The sequence below is a fragment of the Fundulus heteroclitus genome, unplaced genomic scaffold (assembly GCF_011125445.2).
Source record: "Fundulus heteroclitus isolate FHET01 unplaced genomic scaffold, MU-UCD_Fhet_4.1 scaffold_39, whole genome shotgun sequence".
Taxonomy (NCBI): domain Eukaryota; kingdom Metazoa; phylum Chordata; class Actinopteri; order Cyprinodontiformes; family Fundulidae; genus Fundulus; species Fundulus heteroclitus.
Window position 1 is genome coordinate 321090 of NW_023396803.1, and position 13274 is coordinate 334363.

The following is a 13274-nucleotide window of genomic DNA, read 5'->3' on the forward strand; positions in this document are numbered from 1 at the left end:
ACACTTGTTCATTTTTTGTATAAGTATGTTTTCCTGGGTATATTCCAAACACAAATAGCTTTGGCTCGAAGATTATCTGTTTGGAAATAATTTTTTCAATGGTATGCTTTACCTCTTTCCAGAACTGTATAATTTCCCTGCACTGCCACATACAGTGGACCAGAGTTCCTCTGCCTTCTGTGCATTTTGGACATACATCAGGTATCTCCTTGTTATATCTGTTGAGGTCCACCGGTGTTATGTACACCCGCATTAACCACTTAAATTGAATAAGCTTAAGGGCTGTATTAATAGAGCTGGTGTGGGCCAATTTACAAGCTGTCTGCCAATCTTCTTCTACTAACTCTATCGATAAGTCTTCTTTCCAAGCCTGAAGTTTATCCTGAGATCCCTCTGAAGTATGCGACATCATTAAGTGATAAAAGTCGGTTATGATTCCTTTCTTCAAACTGTCCTTCGTTAACATTTTTTCTAACGTTGACATGACAGGCTTTGTTAACTCATTGTTCTGATTTGTTCGTATGAAGTTCCTAAGTTGGAGATATTTGAAGAAATGTTTCTTATCCAGATGAAATTTATGCTGTAAATCCTGAAAGCTCATTAGTATGTCTGAGTCTGACTCATAACAATTCTGAATCATTTGGAGTCCTTTGTCTTTCCATAGTTTGAATGTTGGGTCAGTTCTTCCAGGTACAAAGAGCTGGTTTCCCCACACCGGGCTGAATAAAGACAGACTATTTGGTTCGTTTAAGGTTCTTCTTACATCTTTCCACACTCTTATCATATTTTTAAGAAATGGATTTTTAGCGTGTTTTAGAAGCTTTAGTATCGAATTTGAATACAAGTATGAGGGGAGAGTTAAATTTAAATTCTGAGTCTCCATTTCAATCCAATGTAGAGAATGGTTACTGTAGTAAAACATCATAGACCTTAGCTGGACAGCATAATAATACAAGCGGAAATTCGGGCACTTTAAGCCTCCCCGGTCATAAGGGAGATACAGTAGAGACAGACGCAGTCTGGGCTTCCTGTTGTTCCATAAGAAACGTAACATCTTCTTCTTTATTTGTGAGAAGAATTCAGGAGGAGGCGGAAGAGCAACATTCTGAAACACATAAAGCACCTTTGGCAATATATTCATTTTAATTATATTTATTCTTCCAACTAAAGATATTGGTAAGGTCATCCATCTTTCAAATAACTTGTCTACTTCATTCAATATGTGATTGTAATTTGACACAACGACCTGATCAAGGTCAGAAAAGATTTGTACCCCTAAATATTTGAAATCGCTGACTATTTTGAACTGAAAGACATCTGAGGGAGGGTTGTTTCTTTCATTTGCGTTCATTAAGAGAATAGAAGACTTGTTTTTGTTTATTTTGTATCCAGAAATTTCACTAAATGATTTAATTATTTCCATGACAGTTTGTATTGATCGATTTAATTTTGATATGAACAAAATCACATCATCTGCAAACAAAGAAATCCTGTGCTCTGTAGGTCCAACAGTGATTCCAGTGAGATGAGGGTTTGAGCGAATCGCAATAGCAAAGGGCTCTATTGCCAGAGTGAATAGTAAAGGCGATAAAGGGCAGCCCTGCCTACAGCCTCTATTAATCTTTATTGGTTTGGAAATATTTCTATTAGTTAATATTTCAGCTGAGGCATTACTGTATAATATTTTGACCCATTTTACAAAGTTGTTTCCACAGTTGAAATTACCCATAACTTGAAAAAGATAATCCCAGTGGACTCTGTCGAATGCCTTTTCGGCATCTAATGACAAAAGGGCTGAGTCTGGGGCACCTTTATTATAGTGAATTATATTTAATAGTCTCCTCACGTTATGAAAGCCTTGCCTCCCCAAAATAAACCCATTTTGGTCTTGATCAATTATCTTTGTTAAAACTTTTTGCAATCGTCGTGCTAACAACTTGGAGATTATTTTTAGGTCTGAATTCAATAAACTAATCGGCCTAAAGTTCTCACATTTATTTGGAGCTCTACCTGGCATCGGCAGTAGGATTATCATGGCGGCATTTATTGAGGAAGGTAAATAATTTGAGTGAAAATTTTCTTTAAACATATCTAATAATGGGGACAGGAGCTTGTCTTTGAGGATCTTATATAAATCTATTGGAATTCCATCTGGGCCTGCTCTTTTCCCTAGTTGCATATTGTCAATGGCTTGTCCTATTTCTTCTGTTGTAATATCTTGATCCAAATTATCTTTATCTTCCTTTAAGAGTTTAGGTATATTCAAGTTTTTTAAGAAAGAGTTTATGCTTTCCAAATTTATGTTTGTTTGTGATTTATACAATTCTTCATAGTAGTTCTTGAAGGCTACATTAATTTCTTGGGGATCCTGTAGGGTTAGGTCGTTTGATATAATTGCTGTAATTGGTTGTTTTGTTTCCAACTGTTTTATTTGCCATGCCAGTAATTTGCCTGTTTTGTCACCCTTTTCATAAAATGTTTGTTTGAGACGCAAGAGATTTGCTGCTGCTCTGGAAGCTGAATACTTATCATATTCTGCTCTCAAAATCAATAATTCCTTTTCTAGTTGTGTGTCATTCCCTTTGTTTACTTTAGCTTGGGTTGCCTTTATTTTATCTTCCAGATGTATTCTATATCTTTCAGTTTGTCTTGATTTAGAGGCTGTATAACTGATAATATGTCCCCTAAGAAAGGCCTTAAACGCTTCCCATTTTATACTTGCTGTCGTTTCTGTAGTGTTAGTTAGGAAGAATTCATCAGTCTGCTTTCTTATATACTCCACAAAATTTCGGTCTTGTAGCCATTTATGCTGAACTTGCCATCTCGGTGTATCTCTCTTTAATTGATCATCTTTGTAGCTCAAACAACATGGAGCATGATCAGAAATTGCAATATTGTCATAGGAGCAGTCCTGAATTCTAAACTTTAATTCTGTGGAAATTAAAAAGTAATCTATTCTGGAGTAAGTTTTGAAAGTACTTGAGTAACAGGAGTATGTTTTATTAGTTGGGTTTTTTTCTCTCCAAACATCTAGCAGCTTCAGCTCCTTCATCATACAATGAATTGCTGCTCTACAGTTAGAATGTGATTGGTCTTGTCCAGTTGATCTGTCCATGTTTGGGTTTAATGTACAATTGAAGTCTCCCCCTATTATATGTAATCCTTTAAGCGTCGAAAGAGTGAGGAGTAGGTTGTTGTAAAAGTTACTGTCATCCTCATTGGGTCCATATATATTGGTTAGAATTAAATTTTCCGACATTAAGGAGCCTTGGAGAATTAAGTACCTTCCTCTTTTATCTTTAATAATGTTTTTAATTTGCAGGGGCACTGAATCATGTATTAGAGTCATAACTCCTCTAGAATGAGTTGAGAATGGTGCCGTATATATGTTGCCCCTCCACCTCCTCCTAACCTTTAAGATGTTCTCATCAAGAAGATGTGTTTCCTGAAGAAATATAATCTTAGAGTCCATTTCTTTCAGTCTATTCATAACCTGCTTGACTTTTTGGAGACGTTGAAGTCCCCTGCAGTTCCATGAAACAAAATTAAATTTTACAGTTTGAGGCATAAAGTAATAGAGGTAGTTGGACGCTTTACTGTATAGAAATGAGAGGCGCAACAAAGTCGGATGCTATAACATACATCCAATACACAAACCGAAAAAAAAACCCTTTCTACCATTTCCCTTCTCCACACTGGGAGAATCCCACCCACATACATTAGACTCCCCTTATAGCAAAAAGCCGATCCACAACCAGTGAGGATCTGCACAACCACTATTCTGCAGGAAATGCCCTTGTTGTTGCTTATAGCTTATGATTCCTGCCCACTGAAATTGAAAAAATATCTTTAGGGACTGTGTTACCTTACGCTTTATTATTATAAATTTGCTAACGTGGATATGTAACATGTTAAGGAACATTGAAATATAACCAATCAAGTCAACATATTGAATTACCAAGAAGATTCCCAGATAACATGAGACCGCTTTAACTATATGGTATCATATGATGGATTTCAATGATACAAAGTTTATCTTACTTTACACTCCATCTGAATCTTCATTCTTTACTTAGTGTTCTATGGGTCCTGAGCCCCCTTGGATTTTCTTGAGAAACTCCCTTGCGTCCCCAGGTGTTTTGAATGCCTGTGTTTTGTTTTCATGAGTCACTAGAAGCGTTGCAGGATGAGTTATTCCGTTGCGAATGCCCAATTTACGCAGCTCTTCACGGATCGGATCGAACTTTTTCCTCAGCTGGTGAAGCTCGGTGGCCAGGTCGGGGTAGAAGCGGACCCGTTGTTCCTTATAGAAGACGTCCTTCTTTTACCGTGCAGCTCGAATGACGGCTTGCCTTTCTCGGTGGTTGAGGAACCTCATTATCAGGGTTCTTGGTCGGGAAGCTCCGTCCGCTCTCGGTCCTAATCTGTGAGCTCTTTCCAGGCTCACCGAGGGTTGCAGCGCCTCATTCCCCAACGCCTCCGGTATCCACTTCTCCAAAAAAGCACACAGATCGGGACCCTCGGCTCCTTCTGGCAAGTTCACGAGTCTCAAGTTGTTCAGGCGAGATCTTGTTTCCAAGTCCATGAGTTTGTCTTCCATAGATTTATTTTTAGCCTGCAGGGAGCTCACGTTAGCTTTTAGGTTAGCCACTTCGTCTTCCGCGGTAGAAATGCGGTCCTCCGCCCGTGACATACGTTCATTATAGTCTTTCAGTTCCTGTTTTACATCTTGCATTGTCACCATCACTCCGTCAAGTTTCGCGGAGAATTCGTTTCTCAATGACTCCAGTGCAGCTAGGATTTGATCCGACTTACTATTATCCGGTTCACTTTTCCCTTCATGCGCAGCCATGTTTTTGTCCTTGCTAGCTTCTCCACGGAGGTTGTGTTCGAATAACTTTGTTTGCTTGGATGCTTCTCTTTTCCCTTTATGTTGTCTAGTTGAGCTTGACATTATACATCAGATTGTCCCTTTTTTTATATAAATCTTTGTGGGCAGCGATTATTTTCCCTCTTTTTAAAGCAACAAACTGCTGGGCGATGTGCGATGCGTCTTCTCACATGGCCGCCATAACCGGAAGTCCAGACTGTCTAATTTACAAATTCTTATAACAGTGAGTTTTGACAAAAAAAAAATTTGTGACGTAATCGTATAGTGGTTTTCTTAATACACCTTAATTTAATACTATTTGGTCTTTCTTTTACAAATGAGATAAATTAAAAAAATAAATACAGGGAGCAGTCAAAATGTATTATTGAATTACTTAACAGCACCCTCTGGTGGTTCACAGAAAATAAAGCTAGCCACGTCATGTCGTCATAGAAACAATTAACAAACAAACTGACAGACTGGCAAACATAACTGACAAACTGACAAGTACAACAGACAAACTGCCAGCCATAACAGACAACACAAATTACTGACATTTAATATAACATAATTACCTGAAAGGGGTAGTCAACAACACACAAATATCGCAGTGAGCTACTTGTCCACTAGTCACTCTGTGTACTGTGACAAAATTCCAAGTTAGCCTTTGAACATAACCACCAATACTACTCAGAAGAGAACCGGAATTGATCGCTTACAACAGCAGAGCACTGAACAGACTGTATGGAATTTTCGGTTTCCCTTTGCATTTATTGGCAACCAGTAGGGGGCGCCAAAAACCACCCATCACAGGACAATTAGGAAACATATTTTAGCAAAAATTTCATGTGTATATCCAATACAGCTGTTACATACAGCCCCCCTGAAATTCTGCTAAATATTAAAAGTAATGCTTCAGAGCAAACAAAAGAAAAACAAATAAATAAAGTGGGTTTACTAAGGGAAAAGCAAAAAACACTAGGAACAAAACTGGGGATATTTGTCAGTGCAAAACTCTCCCGAAAAAAAGAATATGTAAAAAAAGGAGGCGATCACATTCCTAGCTAAACATAGACTCAAAGGTGCCCATTATACCTCTGAAATGTAAACACTGTTCCTGTGATCCTAAAATTACTACTCAAGCACTTCTATGGTTAACCCTGTCCTAACTCTGTTACTTAATCTTATCTACGGCTTGATTGTTCATCTCACAAATAAGACGTCTGGGGGCCCTAATGGAACTATGGTCCCTAAGAACACAATGGTCAAGCTGTGTGAAAACAATCTGAGTTAAGGAGCCTGCAATGGCAGTGTCTGAACAGTCACCGTCTGGAGTAGCTGTCACGGGGGTGTCAACGTCTAGGGCATTGTCAATAGGGATGGATAAGTCTGTGAGGAGTTTGTCAGGAGGGGGCATGTCTGGATGGACAGAGCTGGTAGGGGTTGTGACCATGTCTGGAGGTGGAATGTGTGGGCAATGTTTTGGACCTTCAACATCATCGACTGTTGAGTGGCCAATATTGTGGACAGGAATCAGGTGAGTGCCTGGGCTGGATCCCCGGTCAAGTGAGTCGTCATCATCTGAATGGGTTCTATCATTGCTGGACTGCATCAGCCAGTTGACTGTGCGGACATCACTGTCTTCCATCACATCAGGTACATCTGGATGTAGACCACTTCGATGCGTAGCAGCAGCACTGTTAGATTCATGGTCCTCAGCACTCTCACAGAGCAAGAAGCTGACAGAGTGTAGCAGGTTTCTGTGGACAACTCTCTCTCTGCCCGTTAGAACATCCTTAACTCTGTAGACATTGATATCAGGCTTGACTGATATGACCTCATGAGGGGTAGATTCCCACTTGTCGGCAACCTTGCGTTTCCCCGGCCCTTCTCTGTTGGCGATCAGTACTCTGTCTCCAATGACAAGAGTTGATCCTTTGATCTTGCGGTTGTATAGCTTGGCCTGGCGAGTCTGTTTCTTGAGACTGTTTTTCTGTACAATCTGAGCAGCCTCGTGTAGATCTTTCTTTAGGTGAGAAACAAAGTCTGAGTAGTTGACAATGCTATCATTGGTGAGGGCATGTTGAAACATCACATAAACAGGTAGACAAGGGATCCTTCCAAACACTAGGTAGAATGGTGTGAACCCTGTTGTCTCATGCTCTGTGCAGTTATAGCAGAAGGTTAGTAGCTGCAGCATTTGTGGCCACTTTGCTTTTGGCTGAGGGGGAGGGATATGATCATGTCTCCCAGAGTCCCGTTGAATCGCTCTGCAACACCATTCCCCATGGGGTGGTAAGGGGTTGTATTAGATTTCTGTACCCCAGCCATCTCTAGAAGCTCCTTGATTAGCTTGCTCTCAAAGTTGGCCTCTTGTTCAGAATATATACGGCGAGGAAACCCATAAATGAGAAAGAAGTTTTACCAGAGACGACAAGCAACTTCCTTGGTTGTCTGACTCTTGCAAGGGAAGGCTTGTGCCAACTTGGAGAAATTATCAGTCACAACTAGAACATCCACAGACTTGTTCCCTTGCTCAGCAGTCCAAAAGTCTATGCAGACTAATTCCATAGGCTCAGAAGTGACTATGTTTTGGAGTGGCGCACGGCTGTATGGTTCCGGTGTTTTCCCTACAATGCAGCACTGACAGGACCGAACATAGTTCATGACATCACGGCCCATGCCACTCCAGAAAAACCTTTGCCTCACCAGAGACAAGGTACAGTGCTGACCTTGGTGACTTGTGGCATCATGGAGACCACAGAGAACTTTCTGCTTCATTGAGTCAGCACTATGAACTGGAGGATTTTCTTGTTCATGTGAGGATCTTTCCTTACCTTTTAAGAGCATGCCATTCTGTATGGTGAGTCTTGTCCAGTGTTTCAGCAGCTTAATCACGCTCTGTAATTCATTAGCGTTTTCACGTTTGGTAGGTCTCCTATGTCTCCGTACAAAGTACATGGCTCTGGTGATTGTGTCGTCAGCCTCCTGCCAATTGACAAGCTGGCTCTGGGAACGCAGACGATGTTTTCTTCCAGCAGAAAATTGGGGTTCACACTGGTTCCCATCACATGGCTCACGCATCCGCTGGACTGAACATTGAGGATGGCAGCAACTTCCTCTGCTGAGACTGATCCTTTTGTGTTTGGTGGAACTTTGTCTTGAACTCTCTCATTTGGCATCTCACCACCATCATTTACAACAGCTTGACAGTTGTTGGACACTCTGAAGACATCCTGCATGAGTCTGTCATTCACATTGTTGACCTGGTCCAACAGCGAGGTATAGGGTAGTTCACGCGTGACGTCACGCGTGACGTCAGCGCTACATCCGGGCACTGTGGTTGGCAAAAAACAGAGCTGCTCTCGTCTACAACATGACAAAACGGGTGATTTAGAGCGTACTTTTACTTCGTTTATTTTTGGAATCTAAGCAATGCCTATGACTTGTTGTGCTCCCGGTTGCACAGAGAGGCATTCCAAATCGTTGGATGTACGTTTCTGTCGTTTACCGAAGGAGGAAGGACGAAGAAAAAAATGGATATTTTCAATGAAAGGAGCGCAGGCAGACACTCCCAATGGACTGGGGGAGCCATCATTCTACAACAGAATTTGCAGTCTACACTTCATCTCCGGTAAATACAACTTAATTCTGCTCTAGTCATTGTTCTACTTAAATAGCGGCGGAGGGGAGGAGGCGATCGCTACACGGCCCGAAGAAGCGGCCCGTGTAGTGATCGCTACAGCAGCCGCCGCAGCAGCTTCAGACAGCAGCTGCTGCTGCTCCATTACGCCCCGGTTCACTAGCGCTAGTACTTCTGTGTTTACGCTGCAATGTCGCCGACACCCCCACCCATTTTAACAAGACAAAAACACCAAAATAATCCATAGTAAACAATGTTTTTTTATCCTACCGGGCGGGTCTTCCTCTGCTGAGACGCGGCCTGTGTCCGACGGTGCTTTGTGCTGTTGCACAAACATGTGAACAACATCCATCCATCCATCCATTTTCTGACCGCTTAATCCCTCATGGCGTCGCGGGCATTGGTGGAGCCTTTTTCCTGATATAAAATAATTGTAGCCGTCCAGTGGTTTCAGGGGCTTTCGTGCTCTTTTGTCTGTACTGGCCTGCCGTGTTTATAAGGCAGCTGTATATGTCGTGGTACGGAGCACTTGGTCAGCATTTCACAGACTCGCTCCGTTCCTTCAGGCTTTTGCTGTGTGGATCTGGTAATCTGATACCATCAACCATCAACTTACTCTTAAAACGATCTTGTGATACGTTATCTAAAGAAGAAAAATACGTGGAGAACTCGTCAGTTTCGCTGTTTGCGTTCGCCATTGTGTTCGTCTTTTGCCAGTCTGGAACACATGCGCGAAAAACCCGCATCAAAACAATAACAATGAACTGGTCTATATGGCTCATTTACGAGGCAATGACCCACACATGACTGGACAAACGACTCAAAGCGTCTGCAACAATTTTCTTTGGGGCAGGGATGTATTTCAGGTCGAAGTCATATGCAGCAAGCTTTGCCACCCTCCGCTGTTCACATGCATCAAGTCTCAGTTTGGTCAGAATATATGTCAATGGATTATTGTCAGTTCATATGGTGAAGTGTCTGCCCTTCAACCAATGGCTCAATTTGTCACATACTGCCCATTTCAAGGCAAGAAATTCAAGATGGTGTTTAGGGTAGTTCAGTTGGGAGCATGAAAGAGTTCTACTTGCAAAGGCGACTGGCTTCAATCCCATAAAAGGATGCATCTACAGCTAGAATGAATGGGGCCTTGAAATCTGGGGGGGCTAGAGTAACACTCGTCATGAGGTCATGTTTCAGTGTCTCAACAGTCTGGCATGCATCTGTCCAATCAACAGGTGTCAGCCTCACATGACCTCTCTTTTTGACAGGTTTGCGACCCCTTTTGTGCTTGTTTTGAGCATCCAGTCTAGCTGTGAGCTTAAACAGTGGTTTTGCTTTTGCAGAACATGCCTCAATGAAGTAGCCGGACTATTGCACAGGCCTTGAGGGAGGCGGTTGTATTCATGTCAAATGGAGATGAGAATGCTGTATATTTTTTGTCATCAGGGTGCAGAGGGGCAATATATAAAAGCCTGATGTCAGGTCCATCTTTGAGAAGAATGCATTACCACCAAGGGCAGCCAAAGCATCAGCTTGATGTAGGGCTGGACGATATAGAAAAAAAGCTTATTGATTAAAATTTTTTTTTATATTGATCGATATCAATCATTATTGAAAATAATAAACTTTTTATGATATTGCTAAATGATTTAATTTTAATAAAGAACACAAACACAGAATTATAATGAAATCTTTATTTAACCAACTTTTTTAACCATAACAGAATTTTTTTAAAGAAAAGTAAGTTAAGAGACCTGAGTTATGTTATTAAATACTGACAAAGAATAAACTAAAGTGACCAGTAAAATGACCAAAATAAATATACCAATACCATTTTATCACAAAGAAGGGAGCCCACTTTAGCTGCTATACCTGCTTTGTTTTGGAAGAAGCTCAGTAAGATTTCTCCGAAGATGACACGGAGCGGCACGGGGCTAAAACGGCTCGCGCTGCTGCAGCTGTGAGCGGCTTACGTGATGAAACAAGTTGGTTACGTTACCAGACTTTGTTTTTACCGGTTCCTTGAAAGTTTTACAAATCACTGTGGTTTATTTCTGTCAGACTGGCGAACTAGTAAAACCTCGTTTTGGGACCGTTTCCTCCGCCGCTACTTGCTGCGACATATTCACATGCTCTGTGTTGTGGTTTGAGAGAGCGGCGCTTTGTGACGCCGTGCCTGGGTCCGCGATTACGATTGGTCGAGAGGAAGTAGCGACTATAGCATCAACTAATATGATAGGCTGAAAGAAAGGAAGGAAAACTGTCTATCAAAGTTTTATCAACCCTATTTTTTCCTGTCGCGCCACACGTCTATCGATCGATATATATTGTTATTGAATTATCGTCCAGCCCTAGCTTGATGCGGTAGTGGGTAAGCATCCTTCACAGGCATTGAGCCATCTGAAGTCAGTGCAGACTCTGAGGCCACCATTTGGTTTCCATACCAGAACGAGTGCAGATGCATACTCGCTGTTTGACTTCTGGATGATGCCTCTCTCTTCCATGTCATTATGAGTCGTTCTCAGTTTCTCATACTGGCTTGGTGGTATGCGTCTGTAGGGTAAACGGAACGGCTTGTCATCAACAAGATGGATGCAGTGAACATCCATCTTGTTCACTGCATTCATCACTGCTGGTTGTTGTATGTATGTATTTATATATATATTTATATATATATTTATATTTATAAATAACAAATGAAAATATATTCAGAATCAAAAATACAATAGGAATACAGTAGAAATACAATTTGTGTAGTATATTACTCTAATGGCACAAAAAAGTTCTCAGTTGAAAAAAAATATCTTTACACTGCAGTGTAATGCTACTGTGTCAGCTATGAACATGAACACATACCAAATATTGTTCTAAATTAGTTAAGCTAATTTAACTCCATTCCATGTTCTTTAAGTTGAACTTTGATTCTTTAACTCAGATCTGCAGTGAACCAAGATTCACTGAATTATTCTAATGGTGATCAACCACTTTGTCTTTCATTTCTTTTGTGTGTACATAGTTCCTTAGCTTCTTTTTATCTTCATTTTGCTTAGTAGTTTTAGTTAAGTTTCACTTGCCTGTTAGAGAGGATTTGTTGATTGAAATATAATATTAATTCAGATAAACAGCATTATATAGTGATGTTCTCTGGATGTTAATTTTATTTATGTTAATAAATTCTTGAACTTGAAGAGAAGTTGTCACTCCTTATTCTATATGTGTTCAGAATTTACTGTTAAAAGAAAGCCACTGCTCGAATCATCCCTTTCAACTATTGTCCTGATATCAGCTCTAGAGGTGATATTTGCCGGACAATACCTAACAGACAGAGAGTTATTTATTAAACATTAAATAAATTTAAAACAATGTGTAATTGCACAACAGTCAACATCTATATAAACAATTAAAATGTAATGACAGGAAGTAATAAAGATTCTTTATTGTCCATTGTGGGGAAACCTGGCATGCCAGCAGCAAAGAGCAAGTTTAGAACAAGAAAAAATACTTTCAGGTGTGCTCCAATGGCACGGGTTGAGAGCACGACCCATGTACGGAGGCCTTTAGTCCTTGACCTGGGCAGCTGACCTGGGTTTGATTCCGGCCTGTGGTCCTTTGCCGTATGTCCTTCCCCCCTTTCTCAAACCCCCGTTCCTGTGAACCTACTTTGTAAAAATTTGCCATTAGTTCTGCAAAAATAAATACTGTACAGTTATTAAAACTATCAAAATAGCAAGAATAATAATTTGGATTCATTATTTGATTATGGATTTATAATAATGTTGTTGGCTTAGAAAAAGTAAAAGAGAAACGGAATTCAGCTACAGGATTTAATTGTGGTGTTTGGAATGGTATTTGATCATACCAAATCTCACAAACAACACAGTAATCATTACAATTTGAATATACCGTTTTTAAAGCCAAACTGTGTAAAAGAAATAGCTTTATGTTTTGACAGCAATGATGGAAAAATTACTGGAAAAAAACTCAATGGATAAGTAATTAATTTGACAGAAACAGTTAAAATGGTATTAAAGCCTTAAAGAAAAGTGTTTTTATCCTGAATAATGAAGAGTTGTCTGTCTTACATGCAATAGTGTAAACTAAAGCCATTCTTTAGTAGCTGTTTACTAAGGTATTTAATGACAGTTCTTCCCCGGTTCTATCCCTTTAATTTTATACTGTAAAACTGATAATTTATGTATTTTCTACAGAAATATCCGAGCTACCTCATTTTTCCAGCTCTCATCTGGTTGGCAAGTTCGCTCTGGCGGAAAATCTCGACTTTCTTTACTACATCCATCATGGCCGACCATCTTTTGCATATGGAAACTTTCTCATCCAGCAGCTGAGTTTCTGCAGTGATGTGCAGTTGCTGTAAGTACAACTACCCTTCCCTTTTATTCTCATGGCAGCAGGGCAGAATTTAGATGGTTACTAAGGCAGGCGGTACAGTAAACATGTTTTTGACAAGCAGTATAATTTTTTGGTTTTGTTTGTGTGTTTCAGGCTGCCGAACGTCTGGCTACAGGTGTATAGGTTGGCTGTGAAGTGTTTCAATGTTTCATATGTCACATCATCTGCAGTTTGTTTTTGTGAACTGCTGGGAATCTGCAGCCGAAAGCTGAGAGTCGACATCAGAGCAATGAATACTATCCTTCAGCACTGGAATCAACTCAACAGCCACACACCAGCCCAGAATCTGCAAACCTTAAGTAAACACTAAAACATACACCACTCCAGCACAGCATGTCTTCAGTCAGGTGA

At 40.4% G+C, this 13274-nt stretch overlaps 1 protein-coding gene across 1 annotated transcript in view; it reads left to right on the plus strand.

The window, feature by feature from the left end:
* spg11 (SPG11 vesicle trafficking associated, spatacsin) overlaps positions 1–13274 on the plus strand; it is a 115094-nt gene that overhangs the window by 54290 nt on the left and 47530 nt on the right. The window contains exons 17-18 of the mRNA XM_036130841.1: positions 12722–12884; positions 13017–13222. Of these exons, the coding sequence (XP_035986734.1) occupies positions 12722–12884; positions 13017–13222 (369 nt within the window). The remainder of the gene's footprint in view (positions 1–12721; positions 12885–13016; positions 13223–13274) is intronic.